Below are 24,826 nucleotides of genomic sequence, written 5' to 3' on the forward strand. Positions count from 1 at the left end.
CTTGATTCTCGCCAAGTTGTGATCGCGAAGCTGGGTGATGTTGAAACCCAATCGCGATTCTGATTGGTTTAGATTTTAGAGTTATTTTTTAATGTTCAACGGTTTATGTAATTTCAGAGGTCCATTAGTTCTACGTTGGATATCGGCTGATAAGGTTACTTTTGCTTCTGGTCAATAAGATCGAAGGTATGTGGGCAATCATAAAAAGGGACTTCAGAAAAAAATGTCACAGCCAGTCCGGTACCACAGACGCCATTTTCGATTCGTATTTCGCCGAATTTATGTGGCGATGGAGGTACACAAAATCTATTCGTGATACATTTATACAGTATCTAACTGCTATTAGAAAATTCTGTGTACCTAAATCTGAGGATATTCAAGCTTAATGAAGAAGTGAGTTGTTTTTTCCTTTTCTTTCTGTGCTTACACCATTAATTTTTGTTTCGATTCAAAATGCATTTTATTGAGTTTATTACTTTTGCTTATATTGGGTTCATTGCAATTTTATAAAGTTTTGGCCGATGTTATGTGTAAATTTTCCATTGTTTTATTGAAATATCATTATGTTTCGGCCGCCACTCCTGTTACCACGGTGTTCCGCGCAAACAGGATTGGCGCCAAATATAAGTCGCCAATTTTGCCAAAGGGCACCCTCAAGTATATTTTTACCGAGGAGCGCACGGAAAATTACAAAATTTTGGTTAAAAAATGCTTGTGAATTTAAATCATAGCCAAATAATACGTCTTTTCGAAAATTCGTTGAAAATGCTGAAAAGTGATAAAGGAAGATGTAGCAAAATTGTTTTAGACAATGAAAATACTTTCTTGATTTTATCTAAAATAGTTTAATCCTAGTGTACGCTATACGGTGGATTTGGCGTCGCTGGTGAAGTTTGGGAAGGTGGTAAAGTTTGCTATCTGTAAATGTAAATTTTGGCTCGACATTTATTTCTTAAAAAGTTGAGTTTGAGTTTCGCTCTTTTAGTGTCACTGCCCGGTATACATTTGCTCGATATACCATCAGTTTGGCAACAAGCATCAATGCATCATTTTGGAGTGGGCGACATTTTTCAAAATCGCACAAAGTGTGTAATGTATACCAGGATTTTACCACTAAAATATGTTTGATATGAATGAGGATTATTTTGCGTTAACTTTTTTCAAGAAATTGAATGAAGTATTTTCCAAAATTGGAATTTCTGTTCAAGCGTCATTTATTGTATCTTTGGTTAATTTTGAAACTATGTTTGTTGGTGTTCAATTAATAAAATTATACTATTACATCCTCTATATAAAAAATACTGGGAACCAAAAAGGAAAATCAATTGTGAAATGTTATATCATGTATTGCACAATTTTATTCAGATGAAATGGTATTTAGCCAGTAGTCAGACAAAGCTTTGCAAAAGTCGCCAAGTTTTTTGCAAAGTCATTTCTGTGAAAAATTGCTAGTGCGTAACATCATAAGATAATCAACTGCGCATTGTTTGTTTTTTTTTTATATATAAAGGATTCCATTCTTTTGGGAAAACTGAATACTTGTTTCATTTGAATCAATTGAATGAAAAAAAAATCTTTGAAGGAATCATTTAATGCATGCCATTAAAGAACTGCCAAAGTGCTTTTTAATAAACCGTTTCCCGAAAAATAAACGTATTTCCTACAGGTAACTAAGTTTAGAAGTTTAGTTGTATCTATCATTCTTCGTGATTGTGTAAAAATAGGATAACCATTTTGGTTCAAATTTTTTTCTTTTTTGGTACCCTTTTAAAGGAAAAGTACCGGCGGTGTGACATTAGAATAAGACATTTTTTTTAAGAAAAAATAACTCTGCCATCCCAAAGAATCAAATGAAATTAAACATTTTAACACGCTAAATTTCTTCATATGGCGTTTTTGCATAATAATTTTATTGCTAAATAAGATGCTTTACAAGAAATGAATACTACTTTAATTGCTTACAAGGGAAAAATATATTATATGTAAAAAATTTTAAGGAAACTTCTAAAGAGCTTTTAACGGATTCCTTTTTTTAAAAAAATAATAAGTTCTTGATATCGTTTTACAGTTAACAGATGTCAAAAAAAAGAGGTAGTAAATGATGTTATATTTTGCACAAAAAACAACCTGATCAATAAATATTTATTTTCAATTTCATTTACGCCTTATAAAAATCAACCTCATATATAACTTAGCAATACTTTAAATTGAAATGTGATGAAGTCGCACCTCAAATACACTTATTTGCTTGAAGAGTAGAAAAAATAACCTGTACTTCTCAAAAAGAAAACACCTATCTAAGCTAGTTGCTCTAAGGTAGATTTATGTCAACCTCAAAACAACCTCAAGTGTGAATAAAACAACTTCATACACTTTGGTTTTAAACCTTGAGAGGTTGGTTTTTTAGAGTTGTTTTTGAAGTCAACTTCAAATAAGTCCTAAAGCTACCATATCACTTCAAAACAACCCGAAATAAACCTCAAAAACATCTTAAATTTTTGTAACGGTTATTTAGAAGATAAATCTTTAAAAATATTTTTTAATCTGATGAACCTCATATTAACCTAATGCTCTGTATAAGCGGAATGCAATTTTACCTGTAATAGGGTAATATTTCAGTTTCAGTCACAAAAAATAAGATCTGAGCAGTATTAGGCCAGAAATTCGTATATCTTTACAGTGAAGCTTGAAGCGATTTTAAAAACTTGCTAACTCTTTAAAATCGCGTCCGGCTTCAAAAATTATTTTAAAGAACAGTGTTTAAGTTACGTTATGTTCTAGACTGCAATTTTTCTAAAAATGACCCTTTTTTTGGTACTTTTCGATCAGCCGAGAGCAAGGAAAACTTCTCTCTTATTTTATTTAATTTTTAAACTTAATTTAAAAATTATTTAATTTAATTTTAATTTTATTTTATTTTATTTTATTTTTATTTTATTTTATTTAATTTTCATTTTATTTTGTTTTATTTTATTTTTATTCTATTTTACTTAATTTTTATTTTATTTTTATTCTATTTTACTTAATTTTTATTTTTTTTTTATTTTATTTTATTTTTATTTTATTTCATTTAATTTTTAAGCTTAAAAATATTTAAAAGCAGTTGTCGGTAGCCTGCATTTTTAGGCAACATTTTTAGACGCTCTGATAGCCGAGAAGTACCTTTTTTGTAATTTAAACTGTTTTTTTTTCTTGTATGTTATTTACATGTTAACTTACATACTATATGTTACATTTGAGTACTAATTCATTCGTTTCTACTCATTTAATTTAACTATTTTGCAAGCTGGAAACATAAATTGATCAAATTACAGATTTATTTCATCGATTTATTTTGTTCAGCAATGAGCATGTATTTTTTTTCAAGTAGCTTACCCGGAAATATCACTTTATATTGCTTTAATAAATGCAAGAAAAGCTACTTTTAAGATTTTTAATGTGTTACGTACTGATTGGGTCAAAACCAGTTTTTTAATCAACTGCGCAACATAACTTTTAGGACGAACTTTGTATGTTTAATCAGAACCTGAAAGTAATAAAACATACAGTATAGCAATACTGACTTCATACTGGTATTCTATTAGAGTTAGCAGAACTGCATTAAAAACCTCCAAATATTCCGTAGTATCTTTCGGCGAATCTTAGACACTCGTGATTTATTTTCATCATCAAAATTCTGATTTGAATACACAGATCATTCCAAACTCTTTATTGAATTGCAAGAAGTTTTATCTCACTTTGGCGTAAATTTTCGTATTCCACCAAGTGACGAACACTGAATATTTTGCTCCAATGTCTGTAAACAGACTTTATCTCTTGAATTGCATAACTAATGTTTTCAACAACTTTAGGAAGTCGTTGAAAACTCCATTTGAGCAATCAATTTACTATTTTCAGCTGTGGCGGTCCATTGATGCTCGCTATTAAAATAAAATAAACTATTTACTGAATGCACTGACATGATAGCATCCACTTTTATTGTCATTCCGTTTTCATAAACTACGAAAATAACTCTGTAAACACTTAGTTTATTTAATTTCTATTATTTTTATCTCGTTTTATTGGTATTGTAGCCGAAAGGCATCACAGTCTCCAAAGAGTAGCGAAATACTGACCCACGAATTGCAGTTTTTCAAACAAATTTACATGACCAAAAAATATATAAAAATTTCAACTTTTGTGATGAAAATGAATCATTAAACGTGAGTTTATTTATCGTTCACCGATTTTCTTGATCAAATATTTAATATGTATCACAAAGATTTTCTTGATCAAAGATTCGATATGCATCACCAAGATTTTTTTGATCGAAGATTCAATATGTATCACAAAGATTTTGATCAGATTTAATAATATGAATGTCTAATGAAAAATAATCGTTTAATATCTAAATTAACCTTTTTTTCTTTAAAAAAAAATAATTAGAAGAGCAATTAGAGTAATATTTCCAATAGTTCGCTTTAAGAGGTTACATGGATTTGAAGAGAGAAAAAAAAGCATACTTTCTTTTTGTCTTATTCATAGAAGAGAGATTATTTTTAAACTCTACGCATATGATGGAACAAAATTTTAAGAATATTTAATAAGATGTTCATCTAAAAATTTTAAAATTTGAAACAAGTAAAAAATAGTAACTTCACATTTACACGGATTTATTTATTTATAACAACTTTAACAATCTAATTATCAGATCTCTGGCTTCCCAATATTTCTGAACAATCTAGCAACGATATGGAAAATCGTGAACTGCTCTTAATATCTTTCATATTGATCGTTAACTTGATTGATACCAATTCCATCATGATCGATACCAATTACACCTTTATCATTAGCTTGATTGATACCAATTCCATCTTTATCATTAACTTGATGGATATGTAGTTTTATCTTTAGCTATCAGAACCCAACAGAAAAACGTTTTTGGAAAATAAATGGCGTCAAAATCTAAATGTCTCTTACCTAGAGAGCTTTTAAAAGTGTTTACCGTTGACTGTATGTAATATTTCTAAATAATTGTTATGACCAAGTCAGCTCCAGAGGAATGTTGCTAGTCACTAATAACAGGAAAAGATTATGATAGCTCCCATAAGAATTTAACTGTTAATCTTTTCCGGATTATGGTAACAGATGAAAATAATAAGTATGAAATGAGAAGCTGACCAGCTTATATACACTTGGATTTGCTTTTAAAATAGCTAAAATATCTAAGTCATAAGAAAATATATAAATCAGAGATGTCAAAGTTTGAGATCTATTGTCTCGGAAATTCCACCTGTATTTCATTTTTTATTTTATATTTTATAACCGTCGTTCAACAACCAACCCGATTTTGAGTTAACGACTACCACTGTTCAACTCCGTTGCCTTGTAATTTTGTACCCAATCCAGAAAAAAAGGAAACTCTTGGTTCAAGTATTGGGAGAAATTCGACTTCGTGGTCCAACCACTTAAAACGAAATAATAATAATAACGATTTAAGCAGTAACGAAAAACTTCGTGGTCTAACCACGAGTTTTGTCATTAACTCGCCTCTTTGATAGAACTAACCCGGATTTGCGTTACATGTAGTTGTGTTACATACCACGAAATCCTAACATGGTTATCCTGACTGCAAGGGGACTCTAAATCATGATCCGTCTACCACTGAGGATATTTTACGTCAGTACTGTGGAAATTTTACTGCGAAATTTTATTTTATTTTATAACCGCCGTTGAACAGCCGACTCAATTTTTGGGTTTACGACTACTAATGTTCAACTCCGTAGCCTTGTAATTTTGAACCCAATCCAGGAGACAAGGGAACTCCTGGATCGAGTATTGGGAGAAATTTTGCCTTCGTGGAGGACCTTTTGATGGAACTAACCCGCATTTGCGTTACATGGAGAGGAAGACCACGAGAACCTCTCACTGAGGATATTTCACGTCAGCACTGTGGTCAAGCCAGATGCGGAATTCGAATCGACCAGCCATCGCCGGGTCGAACCCCGGTTCACCTCATTGGAAGGCGAACGCTCTATCCCCTGGGCCACCACCATTCGCCTTTATTTCATTGCGGTAATCATCTTAATAGGATGATAGACATATTTAAGTCCAACTGCAACTCAATAATAATAATAAAAGGAAGGAGCAGATTTTGCGTTCCCCTAGGTACACTACGAGGAGACCTGTCACTTTACACTTACTTATATTTTTAACATTTAAAATTGTAAGATAAATCTAGACAAAATCACTAAATTAAATATATTTTGTTAGTAAGTGACTGTAAGTTATGATTGTTGGGAGGAATTTAAAAAATGATAATAAAATTTGAATTTTTGAGGAACTTCAGTACAAAAAGTACGAAATTCGGTAAGTTTAGACCTTTCGTACTGTGATGAAGCTCAAGCATTGTTGTATATTATTTTAAACTATGTGCAATTATATACAAAATTTGAATGAAATCAGTTAAATAGTTTTAGAATTTTTAAATTTAAATAAGTCGTATATTAAAATTTCTATTTCTCATGTACAATTTGGTAGAGATTATACAAATTTCTTATTTTGTCATTTAAAATTGCATAGTTAATAAAATGTGTAAAAATCATGCATATCTTTCAATTAAAAAACGTTTCATGTACTAGTGAATTAAAAATTTAAGAATTAGAAATAAGTATTAAAATAATATTTTTAGCAGAAAATCATCTTTTTTTTAAATGAAAGTTATAATTGGGTGCAAGAAATTTTCAAATCGCTTAAAAAGTTCCTGAGATTAAGCAAAATAAGCAAAAAGTAACAATAGCATTTGAAAACTTCTCTCAAAATACCAAATTTCACACTAATAAAAAGTTACCTGTATCATCACATATTCACCAAAATTATTTTGAATTGAAATATTTTTACATTTAGCTAGAAAAAGTTTAAATATATGACCACAAGTAGCGACTTTTTATCGGTTTGGAATTTTAAATTACAGAAAGAAAAAAAATTTCGCGATGAAACTTATTACTATTTTGGGCAACAGTTATTAGTCAATAAATGCTCCCTGTATGTCATATACGAGCGGGGTACTGGTAATAAATAAGTACTGGTAAAGGTTATGATGTTATTTATGTTGATTCATGCTGACTGAAAGCCACATGCGATTTATGCTGATTCATGGAGATTTGTGCCAATAACATTTACCTCAGAGTTTTTGTAATTTCGACTTAAACTCAAAAGACCAGAGTAAACTTAATTTCGTGATAATTTTTTCTAGTTTGATTTACACAAGTTTTGGCTAATTGTGGAGGGAAACCACGAAAACCCTCATTCTCTTACCTCGATAGTTATAGATCTCTAGCTCGAAATCTATTTACGTTTAAGTTCTTTATATATATATATATATATATATATATATATATATATGTATATATATATATATATATATATATATATATATATATATATATATATATATATATATATATATATATATATATATATGAACACAGTGGTCGGTGTCATCTGATAAATGGAAGATACGTACAAATCAAAGCGTGTAAGCCTCACCTGTTAGTACATAATGGTTGTTATCATGATTGTTCTTGTTCATCATAATTGTTGAATATTTAAAAAAAATTACGCACTTTTTTTGCCCAAATATTTGTTATCCTGCAATTATTAATCACTAATTTATTATTTATCTTTAAATAGAATAAAAGTCAAGTCATTGAAGTACTTTTTTAGACTAAAAGAAGAAAAAAAAAATATATATATATATATATATATATATATATATATATATATATATATATATATATATATATATATATATATATATATATAACATAAAAATTCATTTCATTTCTATACATAACTATTTTGGAATTGAAAAACTAAATTTATATCTTTTGAAAGTCAAATTGCTGCTTATAAAGGAACTATTAATATAGAAAAGAGAATTTCTTTAAGATAGATATCTTGTGAAATTGTATTTTTTTCTTTATAAATCTATAGAGCAAAATGGAGTTTAAAAAACAATTATTATTTATTAACTTCGTTCACTAAAACTTCAGTTTCTTTTTTAAACCAGTATAATATTTTGATTTTCATTCCAACTGTAGAATAAAGTAATAAAAAGTGATTTACTTTCATTTTTCGGAAATATTTCAACTAAATGCTTCAAAGTGACTACAACAGATGGCGCTAACTTTAGAATTTAAGTGAATACTTTCCCTGAAGCGGCTCGCTCGAAAAGGTCGATCATCACAAAAACTAGAATCCTTACTTCGGATTGAAAGCTATCTGACAAACCGGACTCGGCGTTCGTCCGGGGCGTGTTTGTTTACTAACATTGACCGAGAAACTAGTAAACAAACAAAGAAAACACAAAATAAAATTGCCTCGGAATGAGTTTTGATGAATTACCTCTTACGTACGCTATTTTTGAAATAGCTGTCGCTATACTAGCTATAGTCGGCAATGCCCTCGTGGTCGCCACTTTCGTGCTTGAAAGGCGACTACGACGAGTCACTAATTTATATATCATCAGTTTGGCGACTTCAGACTTTTTAGTCGGACTTGTTGGAGTGCCATCTGCTGTCATGACGAAACTTGGCTTGCCAAGGAACTCTTTTGCTTTCTGTATTGTTATGCTATCTGTTTTGGTGTTACTTTGCACTGTGTCTATTTTAAATCTTGTTGCTGTAACTTTGGACAGATATTGGGCCATCCTGCACCCTTTCTGTTATAAAAGGGCCATGAACAGAAGGGCAGCCGGGTACGTTATTTTAGGATGCTGGGTCCTAGGCTCTTTGGTTGGTTCTTTACCAATTTTCGGCTGGAACAATGGTCCGGACGACAGTGGAAAATGTGTATTTATACCAATCATGCACTATGACTTTTTAGTCCTTATCTTCTTCGCAACTATTGTTTATCCTGCTCTCCTGATGGCATTTTGTTATGGGAGGATTTATGCTGTTGTGCTGAAACAAGTAAGTTTATTTATATGATTTCCTATTTATCCGAAGTCTACTGTTTAACTGTTAAGTGGAGACTTTCGATCAGTGTTTTAAAAATTCGATTGCATGAAAGAAGGTTTATAAGTATGATATTTTTAATGAAGTGTTCTGTCACAAAAATGGCGATAAAAAAACTTTAGAGTTTGCCCTATGAACTGTTAACTTAAATTAGTGTTATTTTGTATTTAATCATTCAACTGTTAGGCTACCAGTGAGAAATATGCTGCTTTGATGTTTTCGATATTTATGTCAGACAAATTGCCGAAGCTCAGGAAAAACGGTCTTAAATTTTTATTGAAATAGATAAATGATCAAATTTAACGATTTCAAACTTTGAAAATGTTGCGTTGCGATAGACTCTCCAGATTTCCGTGAAACTGGTAGAAGTTGTATAGTGTTGAATAAGTTCTGTATTTTGCATTTAACGAGCTTACTATGAAACAATGTCAAAACACAATTCGAAATTTATTTTTAGTACAATATAGCTGCTAAAAATCTGCTTTTCATATACATTTTTATGTTGAATATGAACAGAAAATACCAAAGAATAAAAAAAACTAAGAGGATGCTGAGAGAATCTTTAAAACGCAAAATTCTCACTTTGTCTTGTGACTAGTCAATATTTCACAATGAACTAACCATAAGAAAATGAATATTTAATTGGAATTATTGAATGAATATTTCTGTATTTTAGTCCGAAAGCTTTTCGTGTTTCTATATTGTCTATTTAGTCTAGTCTTTAAAATACACTTGAGTTGCATATGCTTGTTTTAGTATATTTTTAAGTCTACTGCATAAACCTAATGAAAAAAAAAACGTTCAAAACTTTTCTTTGATCTAAGATTATATTTATCGTTGTGATATTTGCTGTACAAGTATATTTAAAAAAAAAAAAGAATTTTTCTAAAATTATAAGATGTATATTTGTATCAATTAAAAACAAACACAGTAATAATATCTTTCGACTTACGTATTGTCTTGTATATTATAATAATATCCCAAAAAGAAGGCTATTTAATATATTGTATTGAATTACATCTGGTGTTTTTAAAAATATTTTAGTGGTTGTTGATCATGATGTTCGAGTTTTACTCCAGAATTCTAATTATTTTTCAGAATCCTCAATGTTTTTTCTTTTTATTCAAATTAATTTAAAGTTTAAAATTTTTTAGCTTTCTTATTACTTTTATTTTTTAAAATATTCTACTTTTTATGTCTTACAAACATGATTTTTTCCAAACATATTTAGAATGGATCAGTGTTGAATATGATTTCTTAAAGAATAAACAAATAGGATTTTTCTCATTGTTCAAAAAACGTCTAAAATTTGAAATTGTAGAATTATTTCACTCATTTATTTTAAAAAACACACATGTTCTCGTTCCTTCGAACGCTAAGTTTAATGAATACTTTTCACCTTAATAATACAAATCTTTAGTTCAAATGTCTTAGTTTTGAGGATATGAGAAATTACATTTTATTCTTGTTGAATGTTATGTTCTTGTTATTTTCATGATAGTTGCAGATATTTATACATTCACATATTGTCATTCGTTATTTTACACATTTCAATCCATTGGGCAACTAAGTTTGTAAGCAAGGAATATTTGTTTAAAGAAAATATCAGATATTTTTTCTTTTCATTATATTTGGTTTAGTATCAAATTCTTAATATTTTTTTAAATTATTAATACTCTAAAACAAACTCTTAAGATAAACATGAAGATTGTTCATAAAGTCAAAATAAAGCCCTCGATCTCCAGGTCACCTAGCGATGTTTCTTCTTTTCTTATCGTCAGATGTAGTTTAGAATACAATCTGTTCAGCCTGTCTAAAATACTCATGATTGCTTACACTTAGCAAAGTATAGCTGTTTCCGATGTTTGCATAATTTGCATTTATATTCAATTAAACTCTGAATTAGACAGAATTTAATTGTTTTTTTATTTTAAAACTAAAAGAATCATATTTAATAGATTTGGAAAATTATTGAAAGAGAACAATATATTAAATGGATAACAGCATTTATATTGTTATTCTAGATTATAAATTTAGCATGAGTTGTTTAATATAGATATTTTTTATTGATATAAAATATCAAATTGAGTGTTGTTTTTTTTCACTTAATTTTTTTAATTTTAATTATGTAAATAAACTAATACGTTATTTAATAGATTATATGCAATTGTCCAAAACAAACTAATTTAATTTTGTTCATTTTAGCTTCGTGATAGAAATCAGACTATAAATAGTACAAAGCTCCAAAATTTGACGTCATAATATTAACAAGCAAAATAATGCATCTGAAATCCGTGTAACAGAAATATTTGAATATAATTAAATAGCTTTTGAAGATAACCCTTAAAACCTCACTCTGTGAATAAAAATTTTTCATGTTTGAATTATTATACTATTTTTCTACTCCGCGGTTCGTAATGTTTTCAAAATGCAAACTTTGATTTTGAAATCAAATTTCGCAAACAGTAAATCAGTCGCATCTTTTATTATTTCAAATTTATCAATTTCAATCATTCAATATTCTTAAAAAAAATTCAGTAATATTTTTATCCGAATGCAACTTAGGATTTTACGCCTTCTTGTAAAACAATCAATGTTTAAAGATAAGTTCGATTCAAAATTTAGTCAATTTATAAGCATTCATGTGAAACGTGAATTTTTAGATTTTTAATTTTACAATTACTACTATCTTTTAGATGGAAGATTTTCTTATTTTACATCCAGAACTAAAAATTTATCGCTTGATATTTAAGCGTTTTTATAAAAAAATTAATTAAAATCTTTATTATTAAAGTTAAGATACTGGGGGGGGGGGGAGAGAATTTAGTTCATAGCGTGATTTTAAACTAATAAATCAAAAATATTGGACTGAAAATATACTTACAGAAAATGAACATTAAATTAAAAGTTGAAGCAAAAATGTACAAAGCATTTCACGCGATTTTTGTGCATTTAAATACACGTCCTACGATATTTAGGAATTATTGTGGTCTTTCCAGTTTGCGTCAAGCTTATTTTATAACACCATTGGATTCCATTACATTGAATATATCATAATGTCTCTGTTAGGTAGTGTTAAACATTGCATTCAATCACAATAAAAAAGATTTTTTGAATTATTTTTAAGGTTAAAGCAAATAAATCTTCAAACCTGACAATCCCTAGAATCTAAAAGGGCAAAAATGTGTTTACAGGCAACGTTATATTTTTACTGTAAGTCAAGCACAAATCAGGCATCTTATGTTTTAAAAGTTTTACTATAAATGCAGCAAGTTGAACATGCAATAAAAACTAAATTATTCTAGAGACACAATAGAGATAAACATCTTATTCACATAGTAGCTTTACAATACACATTATTTGTTCAACTAGTTATCACCCAACTTGAAAAAACAAAGAAACTTCGAAGTCGGACATCAAAGCAAACAGGTTAGGACATTTTCGAGGGCAAATGTGATTATAGCATACTTGATAAAACTAGATATCTACCATATCAGAACCACATCAGGTTTATTCAATGAAAAATACATATATTAATATTCATTTATGTTTGAATCAATTTATGAATAGCAGAATTAATAGCATCCATACTTTACAAAACTTGGTTACGTCGCTATCAGCATCACATCAGATTTATTCAATGAAATATACTATATATATATGTATAATAAATAAATAAATACAAGAAAACACGAAGAAAGTTGAAATAAACAATAAGTTTCATTTATTGCGCTTAAGCTGCAAGTAAACAGAACCCATTAGATAAGTTCAAAATGAAGAATAAAACAAAGAAAAATTAAAGACATGTGAAAAAGGGGGAAATAATAAGTAAAATAACAAACAACAGTTTTAAAAAAAAAACTTTTTTTTTTAAAAATTTTTTTTTAAACTGTTTGTTATTTTTTTACTTATTATTTCCCCCTTTTTCATATGTCTTTATCTTTTCTTTGTTTTATTCTTCATTTTGAACTTTATATATATATATATATATATATATATATATATATATATATATACACACACAATAAAAACAAAGAACGACAGAGAAACAAAAAAAATTAATTGTATTGATATATTTTGCTTTAGCTACAGTGATACAATATTAGAAAGCACTCCTTTTTGCGGATATAATCGTGTGAGCTGATAAAGAGATTATATCTTTTCTTTATTTCGTTTTCCGGATTTTTAATAATTTTCTTCTCTTGTCATTATTTTTTATTATTTTCTCAATATTTTAACGTATATATATATATATATATATATATATATATATCAGTGGCGTGGCGTCCGGTCATCGCACGATGCGGCGATGACCAAGCAATATTTCAGAGAATTAGATAGAGTATGTTGAGTTGAAATATAATTTAAAAAAAAATGATTTTTCCAAAAAACAAAAAAAATCCTGATCAAAAATGTGTAAAAACCAAAGAGAAGCCTCGTGCGATTCGCAAACTTTAGCGCATCCAAATAACGTTTTTTTTTTCCTGCCTCAGTCATTCATCCCCAGTCCCCACCCACCCCTCGCATCTTTCTACCCTAACTAAAAGTACGCTACTCATCGCAGATTTTTGCGCTTCTGTTGGACAGAAGCCAAAAAGCTCTTGCACTCTTCAAGTTAAGGGGTTAGATTTTAAACTATTACGTTGCTGTTCCGTTATCCGCTGTACTTCCCTGTTGTTATGAAATGTTATTCAGTTAAAAATTCTCTTTTTGTAAAGAGTGTTTTTATTTTCATTTTGCAGGACTTTTTGATTAATTTTTCTCTTTCATTATATTGCATATTCTACTTTTTAACTGAGATGGTTTAGTTAATATATTTAAAGTTTCGGGGCGGGAGTTAGATCGTAAGTTAGAACAGCCTACTTCCGATGTGCACATGTTTTTTTTTATAGATATTTCTGCTTGCTTGGCGGGTTTGTTGTTCAGCGAATTTTGTGTCTTGTTGAGTCATAGATATTTTTATTAATTGAGATGGTGTTTTGATTATTTTTTGGTAAGTTTTTACATCATCTTTGAATATTCGTATGTGATAATTCAGTGTTTTCCTTGAATGAGCTGAAATTTGTTCCCCATTGATGCCCATTTTACAGATTCGAACATGGCTGAATCAGATATTATACAAGAACTCCAGAAAAAACCTTTCGGTTCTTTAAGATTTGAGGATAAACTGCATATTGTCCAAAATGGTAGACCTTGTCCACCACTCAAAAATTTATCGTCTAAAATAAAAGAAAGAGGCAGAGAATATACCAGACACTTTACAGTTTCTAATTATGATTCTCATACTTGGCTCTGTGGCAGTGAAAGTTTGTCCAAACTTTTTTGCTGGCCCTGTCTTTTATTTTCCAAATCCAAAAACGTTTGGAATTTTACTGGTTTCAGTAATTTGAATGGATTAACCAAATCAACCAAGGCACACGAAAATTTTGAATCACATCTTCAGTGTGTAGTAGACCTGTATAATTTTGGAAAGCAACGAATAGATGAAGGAATAGACAAAACCCTCAAAGTTAATAACAATTTGCATAACCAAAAAGTTAAGAAAAATCGTGAAGTTTTAAAACGACTCATAGATGTGACATGTTTTCTTGCGAAACAAGAATTACCCTTCCGAGGGCACAATGAAAAAACTTCCTCTTTGAATCAAGGAAATTATGTTGAAACTTTAAATCTTTTAAAACTCTACGATCCAGTTTTAGCAGAACATTTTGAAAATTCCACAGTTTTTAAAGGCACTTCAAATGATATACAAAACGAACTAATTAGTATTATTAGTGAAGAACTGATAGAAACTATTAAACGAGAAATAGAAGAAGCAGATTTTGTAGCTTTAATGTTAGATGAAGCGTCGGATACTAGAAGAAGGTCACAGCTTTCTACAGTTTTGAGATATGTTGTGAAGGGAGACAGCAGTGTTACAGAAAGGTTTATCGGATTTACCGACGTAAGTGCAGACCGCACATCTAATGGTTTACTCGAGCACGTACAGAAAACAGTAAGTGAATATAAACTGGCTGATAAATTCGTTGCTCAGACGTACGATGGTGCTGCTGTAATGTCAGGCCATTTGTCAGGTTTACACAAAAAGGTTACAGATATATATCCAAAAGTTCTATTCACGCACTGTTATGCTCATGTTTTAAACTTGGTCTTATCTCAGGGCATGAATGATATTTTAGATTGCAACACATTCTTTTCAACACTAAGCGCAATTGCAAAATTTTCGTCGCATTCTAGTAAGCGATCATTTGCAATGCAGGCAGTGGCGTATCTAGGGTATGGCAGGTATGGCGAGAGCCATGGGCGCAATATTTGAAAAGGGCGCAATATTTGAAAAGGGCGCAAAATCAACCAACACCAACGTTTCTTTTTTTTTTTTTTTTTTTTTCAATTTTTCGAAATATTTTGATATTTTGTTTGTTTAAAAAAAAAAAAATTTTTACATACATACAAATAAAAATTTTAAAAACAATAATACAAATTTTAAAAAAATAAATAAAACATTGAAAAAAATCATTTAGAAAACTCTCCAGAATGCAGAATAAAAACTTCCAATGATCCGATCCTCAGATAAATCTTTATTTTTCCAGTACCACAAGCAAAAAGACAAGATAAACATCTCTTCATATCACATTACCAGGATGTAAAAGGGCAATTATCCGGGTATGAATAGAACACCTGCAGGCAGAGAATAGCCCTTTGGTGGTGACAGAGGGCAAAGAAATGTGAAAACCATGGGGTGTCCCTGTCCAGTTTATAGAACCCTTGCTGTAAATTGGCGTAAATCCTTCCAAAAAGGGAGGTTTTGCCACACACGGTGGGAATGACTGTCACAAAACATTTAAATACTAAAAATAGGAGGTGCCTCTGTTGCTTAAACCAATGGTAATACTTAACAATGAATACACCCCATCTATTCTTTTTTTATGAAAAAAAAAAGACAGTCATAAGTGTATTTTAAACGAAGTGTTAGGATTTTCTTATAATCAAGGATTAAATTGTAAGTAATCATTTCTTATTTATGAATATGAATTTCTTATTATGAATAATGCTCACTTTATTATTTCACGTTATATTTTGTAGCGATCGATATATTTTCTAGCAATGCTCAACTTTCTTTAAAATATTTTATTGAGTGGTAATTAAAAACGAAACCATGCACAATTTAAGATAATTCTGGAAAAATTTATAATTTTAACCTGGAAAAAAATTATGTTTCACATGATTTTTTTTAATTATTTATTAATTATACGTAGAAAGGGAAAATGGTTTTACATTAAATAAACAAAGAATCATACAATAAATATAACTACACGGAGCAGAGCAAGTTTGCATCTCTGTATATGTAGATTGAGAGGGGCGTTTACTACATTATAATATTTTGTTTTTGTATATAATTATTTTATTAAAAAAATCATTTAATATGTCCAATGATATTTTGGTAGCAAAAAGTGAACTTTGTGTAATTAAATGCTCGTTATTGTATTATTATTATTAAAAACAAAGTCGTAATGGAAAAAAAAAACGAATGTTATACATGTTATAAATGTTGGAAACATAATTTTTCAAGTTTCCTGAAAAATTATTGCAATAAGTAAACATTTTTGAGTAAATTAAGTAGCATTGGCTCTGTTAAGAGTGCCAACTACAAAAAAATAAATTTCTTTTCATTCATTAAAAGATTTTAGGTTTAAACACTCATAAAAGTTCAATTTATTTATTTTTAACTAATTAATTTATTTTTTAATGTATTTATTTATTGAATGAATGGATTAAGGAACGTATCTGTTAATTGCTCAAACTGATTTTCTTTTTTGCTTTCAAGTCACAGAAATATTATTCACACATAATTTTAATTTTAAATTAATAACTTAGGCTCAAGTTTATTCGGATAATGGCTTTGTGAAAAAAAATATCGATGGTTAAATCCTTTATTTTATATATTAATTATTTGTTGCTTGTAAACTGAAGTTGTATTTTAATGTAAAGGTTTTCGATTGGGTAAATTTTTAACCGCTTAAAATTTTAAACTTACTTATCACCCCAGACAATATTTAAATTTTAGAAAAATGTGTGTGCATCATTAATTGTTTAAACGAATAACCGCTAAGACAAAAATGTACGTTATTAATAATTATGTATTTGACCATCTATGTGTTTGGATTAAATTTGATCATATGAATTTTAAATAGTTATTTCTGTAAACGTGCATTTCGTCTCTATCTTTTTTTTTTTTTTTTTTTTTTTTAATATATTTTCACCTAATTGCCGCTTGAGTGCAAAATTTAAGAAACAACATTTTTTTTAACTAAGGTTTAACGTAGTAATTTGGTCACATAACAGCCTACTTTGGTTTTAATAAACAGTAATTATAGAAATTTCTTTGAACTATTCAAAATATTTAATAATAATATTACATTACCTTCCTTTAAAAAAAAATTTTGTCCCCACGAAAAATAATATATATTTTTTTAGGTAATTCTTTTAGTAATTTTTTTATCATATCTTTTATGGATTTTTTTAACAATACCCTTGGTACAGTAGCCATGGCTATATTTGGAAAAATAAGATTATTGTAAAACAGTTTTTATTTATTATATTAATTCAGAATATTTCTGCTTAGAATTTAAGTTTTTATCCTTCATTTTATTTATTTATTTATTTTGTGAAATATGCGAAAATTGTGTGACAAATATGAGCAAGAGAAATTAATGTGTGTTTTTAACATTTTAATATTAGTGCAGATTTTCTAAATGTGTTTTCAGTTATTATTGTACTTTTGTTTGTTTTTTGTTTATTTACATAAAAATAATATTCTATTTAGTTCAAATTTAAGGGAAATATATTAGGGGGGAGGAGTATCATCATTACGATGCACAGAATTTCGACCTGTTTTCTAATCTAACCTTCTGGGGAATATTTTGAAGATCAAAAACCTAAATTCGATAAAAAATGTGTTTATTAAGGGGAAGTATGTTTACGTTTTCATATTTGATTTTATTGCTCACGTTACTGTATGTACTAATTTTTCAGCTTATTTCTATGGGTTTAAAGAAAAATAAAGTAACTTACAATTTTATCGTAATATTTTGTAATTTAAAATAAAAGATTTAACGTTTTCCTATCGAACCATTAAAATTGTAATAATGCATGATTATCTGATACTAATAATTAGGATTATCAAAATTAATTCTTTTTCTAATTTGCTTGATGGGTTCCTACCACCTTCAGACTTAAGTGTATAAAATGAACAAACAAGAATTAAAGATAAGAATTTTTAATTTAAATATACAAACTTTTTATTAAACATATAATTCTTTTGAATAGTTCCAAGTCTACAATACGATTTTTAAAAAAAGTTTTATTATCCTAAAAAAGAAGAAAAAATGCGAAACGAAACTGAAATGTCTAGACTTTAACTGCCTTTATTTTCCTTTTAAAAATTTCAAGCACAATGCCGGAAAAATATGTACATAGTGGTTTCCATTTTCTCTAACTACTTTAATATTAATTATTAACAATATTATTAAAGAAGGTTTTTCCTGAATTGTCACTTATAATCACCCGAGTTTAGAATATCGATGGAATATCACAAGGATTTAATTTTTTATCTCTCTTAGCTAACTTATTTTTGCACTATTATGAAAGGAAAAAAAATATACTCTTAATATTAAATTTAGTTTTAGATTTATTGATGATGTAATTATCTTTAATTTTCAAGGTTATACAATTTTATTAAATAATATTTACCCCGAAGAATTCATCTTGATTCGTAATCATGATGATAATATTAATTTTAATTTTTTAGATTTGGGTATTATAGAAGAAGAAAATATCTGCTTTGTTGATTTGAACGATAACAGAAATGATTTCAATTTTAATATAAATAAACAAATTTCTTAGAATTCTAATATTTCTAAAAATATCTATTTAAATACCATTTTTAATCAAATTAATAGAATTAAAAGAACATGTAGTAATGTTTATTTATTAAAAAAAAAGTTTTTTTTTTTTTTTTTTTTTTTTTTTTTTTTTTTTTTTTTTTTTAAAGTGGCAAACTCTTTAAAAATTTGATAAAAAACAATGGATACCCAACTTAAGTAATAATATTCTATGTGAAATTATTGAGTTAATTGTATGTCATTATAAATAAGTTTATTCAAAACTTCTTGGTTAATTTATATAATTTTATAATTTATATAATGTGCAAATCCATTTCGGGCAATTTTATAGCTAAAAATATGTGCAAAGCGGCAAATCATGTTCCTTTCCCTGTTATATAAATGTTATTTTTCTAAAATCATTAAAATTGTATGACTAAATATCAACCTTAATTATCATAAACTTCTTTAATTATCCAGTATAATATCACCTTGCGCACATCCATTTTCAAGCCAATCTTTGGTAACTAACAAATTAAACGCGCTTCAGTAAGAACGCGCTTTAAAACAAATCCCTCTATTTACGCTTTTACCTCAATTTGCGTTTCTGTTTTTATATTTTACAATCTGACAATTTTATTACGGAAATATTTTAAATCATTCTTTCAAAATTTTCCCGTACATGTAAGTTCATTTGAATTAGCTACTCGCTTTATAGATTTTGTTGTGTGTTTTGTTCAGTTTTTTCTTTACATTTCATTTTCTGCTTTTTGCGTGATATTTATTACTTAATGTGTTCTATTTTGTTTCAAAAAATTTTTTTGAGTGTTCCTCGCACTATTGTATTGATCCTGCAATATTTTTTGTATCAAATAATGTATTATTGTCACTATTTAATCAAGAGTTTCGTATGTAATTATGTGTAGATGCTTTTTTGTTATTATTTATAAGTATGTAATGTTTGCAAAATTTAATTACATTAAGAGCGTCGTTTTTTTTCCCAATGAATTGTAAATAAATTAACTAAATTGATTATTTGGTTCATTTATTTTTAGAAACATCCTGCAATATTCTTTGCATGAAAGAATGTATTATTGTCAATATTTAATCAAGAGTTTCGTATATAATTATGAGTAGATAATGTTTTTAATTTATTATCTGCTAGTATGTAATGTTTGCCAAATTTAGTTATATTAAGAGCATCGTTTTCTTTAATGAATTGTAAATAAATTAACTAAATTGATTACTTGGATCAATTATTTTTAGAAACTTCTTGCAATATTTATCGTATCGTTGTTGTTGTTGTTAATTTACGTCGCACCAGAGCTGCACAATGGGCTATTGGCGACGGTCTGGGAAACATCCCGGAGGATGATACGAAGACATGCCATCACAATTTTGATCCTCTGCGGAGGGAATGGCACCCCCGCTTTGGTAGCCCGACGACCTGCGCGCGAAGTCGAGCACTTTACTGTAGCACAGTTTAACGAGGATCCAATACCGCACACCCTCGGTCCCTACGCAGACTGATCCAAGTGGTCACCCACCCGCACACTGACCGCCGCCAGTGATGCTTGACTTCGGTGATCTGCTGGGAACCGTGTCTTATCGATCAGTCCACTGCGGGACTTATTTATCGTATCAAAAAATGTATTATTGTCATTATATAATCTAGAGTATGTAATTATGAGCAGACATTTTTATTATTATAACTTAGTATAATATGGTTGTCAAACTTATCTGACCTACATTGAAAGCGTATTGTTTCTAATGACTTGTAAATAATAAATATATCAAAATGAATAATTTAATAACAATTATTTAATTTATAATTGCCATAACAAAACGTAATTATTTACTCTGTGATCTTTAATAAATTTATAATATCACGATAATTTTACTGCTTTGATGATAATAAAACATAATTACTCTTAAAAAATCAACTTCTTTCAGTTTTAATTTTCAGCATCCAGTTATGTTACGGTTTTCTTTAACTCAGAGCAACATTTGTGTGCGCGTATTTTTGTTCAAAATTATATTTGTAACACTTTATAATATTTTTTTGCTTATATAAATGAATTTTTAGCATTTTATTGATACAAACACAATATATATATATATATATATATATATATATATATATATATATATATATATATATATATATATATATATATATATATATATATATATATATATATGTGTGTGTGAAACAATAGAGAATAAAAATATCTTAAAAAGGGCGCCGATAGGAGGATTGCCATAGGCGCCATTTTCTCTAGATACGCCTCTGAATGCAGGAATACTTAAAAAAAAGTATTCCTTCTTTTGCTCCAACAAGATGGTGCTTTACCTCAAGACTGGTGAATACGGTAGAACAGTACCGTGAACAAATTATTGATTTTTTTACAAGCATTTATGAAAGTTCTGATGATACCTGGGATGGTCCTGATCGCTGTGTTGCCAATGGGTACTCCTTGTTTTTGAAGAAGTTCCAGACTGTCTTTTTATTAAATCTGTTTTCACCTTTGTTTTCCCGAACAGATTTATTATTTCAAATGTTGCAGGCAGACAGTATCAATATATTGTCCTGCTTAAATGTTATCAGAGACTTTCAAGAAGTCTTGGAGAATGCAAGAAAGTGCGATGAAAGTGACATTATTGGATTTCCCATAATTTGGGAAAAAACTGTTTCAGTGGCAGGATTACCGGAAAATTCAAGAAAAAGAAAAGTTCATGCTAACAACGAAAGTTCACTGACGTTAGAACAACGATATAGAAAGTTGTTTCATGAAGTAACAGATAATTTACTCATCCACTTAAGCAGCCGGTTTTCTTCTCTGAAAAAACTGGCATTCTTTGATTTACTTAATCCCAAACAGTTCAAGAATTTTTCAGAAAAAAATGGCTTTCCTGAGCAACTTTTAACTAATCTAGGAGAATTATATCCACAAACCTTTGATATGACAGGGTTGAAAAATGAACTGATTGTATTTTACCGGACTTCTACATTTAACGACAAATGCCCACAAAAACTAATAAAATTTCTGAAAGAAGAAAATTTACACTGTTCTTTCAAGGAAATTTTTAAACTCTCCAAATTAATTTCGACCATTCCTGCAACAATAGCACCAGTAGAAAGGAGTTTTTCCGCCCTTAAAAGGATTCATACTTACAAGAGGTCCACACAAACAGAAGACAGACTCAGTAATTTGGCTTTGTTGTCCATTGAAAAGGAACTGTTGATGTCTTTAAAGGAGAAGGAAGACTTCTACATCAAAATCACGAACAAATTCGCTTCAAAAACAAGAAGACTGGAGTTCATGTATAAGTGAAGGAAAGATTTAAATTTTCTGTTTTGAACATTCAACCATTGCATTTTACTTAATAATTTTTCACCACAAGCTTAAATAATTGCGATGACCACCGAAAATTTTCACGCCACGCCACTGATATATATATATATATATATATATATATATATATATATATATATATATAATACAAAAATTAAATACTTTTGTATTAATAAAAGCATTAAAACTTCATTCGTTTTCATAAAATATCTTTGGTAAAGAATTCTATTTTGGGACTTCAAGGCTAAAAACATGCCAGTGAATAATAGTTAGATTTATACTTCAAAAGAGAAGTTATTTTAAGATCTTTCACTTCCATATAAGGAAAGATTAAACGATTTGCTATGAGTAATAAATAAATTGATGAGGCGTAAGAATACACAAGGAAGGCAATATGACTAGCCTCTTCACAACTTTTAATCATCCTATATAACGCAGGAGCAATGTTTTTGCTTGTGCTTTTTGGTATTTCATGCTTACAAACTAAACTCCGTCAGATCTGACTGAAAATCTGTCTCTCCCTCTCCGTCTGGAGAGGGATGAAACTGCTATTTCACCATCGTTTAGTAAAATAAAAGATTATGCCGAAACTGGACTCGTTAATCATGCTGCTTTGACTGTAAATAACTAAAAAAATAAAAAATAACGGTGTGGTTCCACCGTTATTTCATATATATATATATATATATATATATATATATATATATATATATATATATATATATACGTTAAAATATTGAGAAAATAATAAAAAATATAAATTATTAATAACTTTCAATGTTCCAGGCATGCAACAGTTAAAAGCACGTGTAAAGCAAATTTATATTTTATATTATTTTATGACAATGGAAAAATTTTCATTTAATTCATCACTTTGTCACATTTATTTATATATTTATGGTTTTCAACAAAAAAACAACTTTCAGCAGTCTTATTATTATAATATATTAGCCGTAAAACGACAACAAGAAAAAAAATTCTAATATTTTTTCATTTTTGTCGCGTTTTACCGAAAAGTTAATAAAAAAGAAACAAACAAGCAAATTCATTCACGATACCGATGAAATTTTGACAGATTTATCAGTCTATGAATCAATAACTTACTAAAAGTACAATAAGTTCGTCTCATAAATTTTGCATTCAAGGTCACGACAAACTTTTTTTTTAAAATCTGCTCACAGATCGTGTTTCAAAATCCGATACTTAGTCCACAGAAATCGAACGTTTGTCTTTCATAGTAACACGATCATCATGACGACAGCACAAATCAAACAAAAAAATATTTTCGGTGACAAACAGTTTCTGACGCATTCAAATATTTACACACATAAAACAAGAAAACAAATCGTGGATATTCCTACAACTAAATTGGGCACAACCTTTGAATTTGTTTCAGCTTGTATTCTAGGTAAATACAGAAAAGTTCAAAATTTTTCTTTTATGGATTTTATGGTGTGTGTATACTAAAATAACTTTTAATGCCACTTTAGTTTTCATTTTTCTAAGAGTCAATAGTTTTCGGGATTTGTAAGTTGAATAACCCCTGATATTTTGTAACAGGGGATAATCCCTTATGTCCACTGTTTAAATAACACTAGGGAACAATTATTTTTTTGTTTTTTGTTGCGTTTTTTAACAGATCTTAGATACTGTTTTATCGCTTATTTGAAATCTCTCTATGCTCCGTTTTTTAAGGACATTTAAATCGATTTTTTGACGAAATGTACAAGGTTAAAAAAATTTTATATTACAGGGAGTCAGTAGTTGTTGCAACAAACTGCCAGGGATGTTCATACATATCACCAGGATTAAAATTGCGTAGAAACCCAGGCCGGGAGCCAATTTACTATCCAGCGTACTTTAACGACTTCTTTTTTTTTTAAGATTCTTCTCTTGGCAGCAGTTGGTTGCAATAGTAAGGCAAGATTTTATTTCCTTTAAAACTTGCTTCCTCAACTAGTAAAAGTCAAGATTCATTTCTTTTTATGTATTTAAGAAAAGGCCTAACAGGAGAGCAGGGCGCTAAGGGCTACTGGATTAGAAAATCGCTTCACATAAATGTCCTCTTGTGCCTCTTGGGGGTTTTTTCTATTATGAACTGTTTATTCTGTACAAGCCATAATACGAAAGTGCCCCTAGCGAACGGTGTATGAGGATATTTTTGAGCATGGGTTCCTGATGATGGTTCCGAAACTTTAATCTTGATGATGTGCCCTCATTCTCCTAAAAATTTGTCTCAACACATGACCCTGTTATATATAACGTTTTTAACTTGTACATTTCGACAAAAAAAAAGACTAAAAATGTTATTTTAAAAACAAAATCTGTAGTTTCTCGGAACAAAACAAATTTCAGATTTGAAATTTCAACACCCGAATTAGGCAATATCAAGTATTTGCATAAATGCAAGAAAAATTGATCCCCAGTGTTATTCATTTAGCTGAACTTTTGCTCGTAACCTGAAAAACAGAAAGATGATATGTAAGTTATTTCAATAGTTTTTATTTGGAATAATGTACATAGGGATTTGGGGCTTTATTATGACAAACCACATTATCAAATTGTTTAGGAGTGCATTTGTTTGCGAAAAACG

The 24,826-nt window shown here is 28.9% G+C and overlaps 2 protein-coding genes across 2 annotated transcripts in view; both read left to right on the forward strand.

The window, feature by feature from the left end:
- Positions 1–8,203: 8,203 nt before the first annotated feature.
- LOC107436314 (adenosine receptor A1) overlaps positions 8,204–24,826 on the forward strand; it is an 82,589-nt gene continuing 65,966 nt past the window's right edge. Inside the window, exon 1 of the mRNA XM_071182330.2 lies at positions 8,204–8,951. Coding sequence (XP_071038431.1) covers positions 8,367–8,951 — 585 coding nt within the window. The 5' untranslated portion in view covers positions 8,204–8,366. The remainder of the gene's footprint in view (positions 8,952–24,826) is intronic.
- Positions 13,261–22,333, forward strand: LOC147810982 (zinc finger MYM-type protein 1-like). Its single transcript, XM_087161179.1, has 2 exons — positions 13,261–15,255; positions 21,178–22,333. The coding sequence occupies exons 1-2, from the start codon at positions 14,095–14,097 to the stop codon at positions 22,210–22,212; spliced, it is 2,196 nt and encodes a 731-aa protein (XP_087017305.1). The 5' UTR covers positions 13,261–14,094; the 3' UTR covers positions 22,213–22,333.

Source organism: Parasteatoda tepidariorum, chromosome 4 (genome assembly GCF_982258835.1).
Source record: "Parasteatoda tepidariorum strain Cologne lab strain chromosome 4, Ptep-v5.0, whole genome shotgun sequence".
NCBI lineage: Eukaryota > Metazoa > Arthropoda > Arachnida > Araneae > Theridiidae > Parasteatoda > Parasteatoda tepidariorum.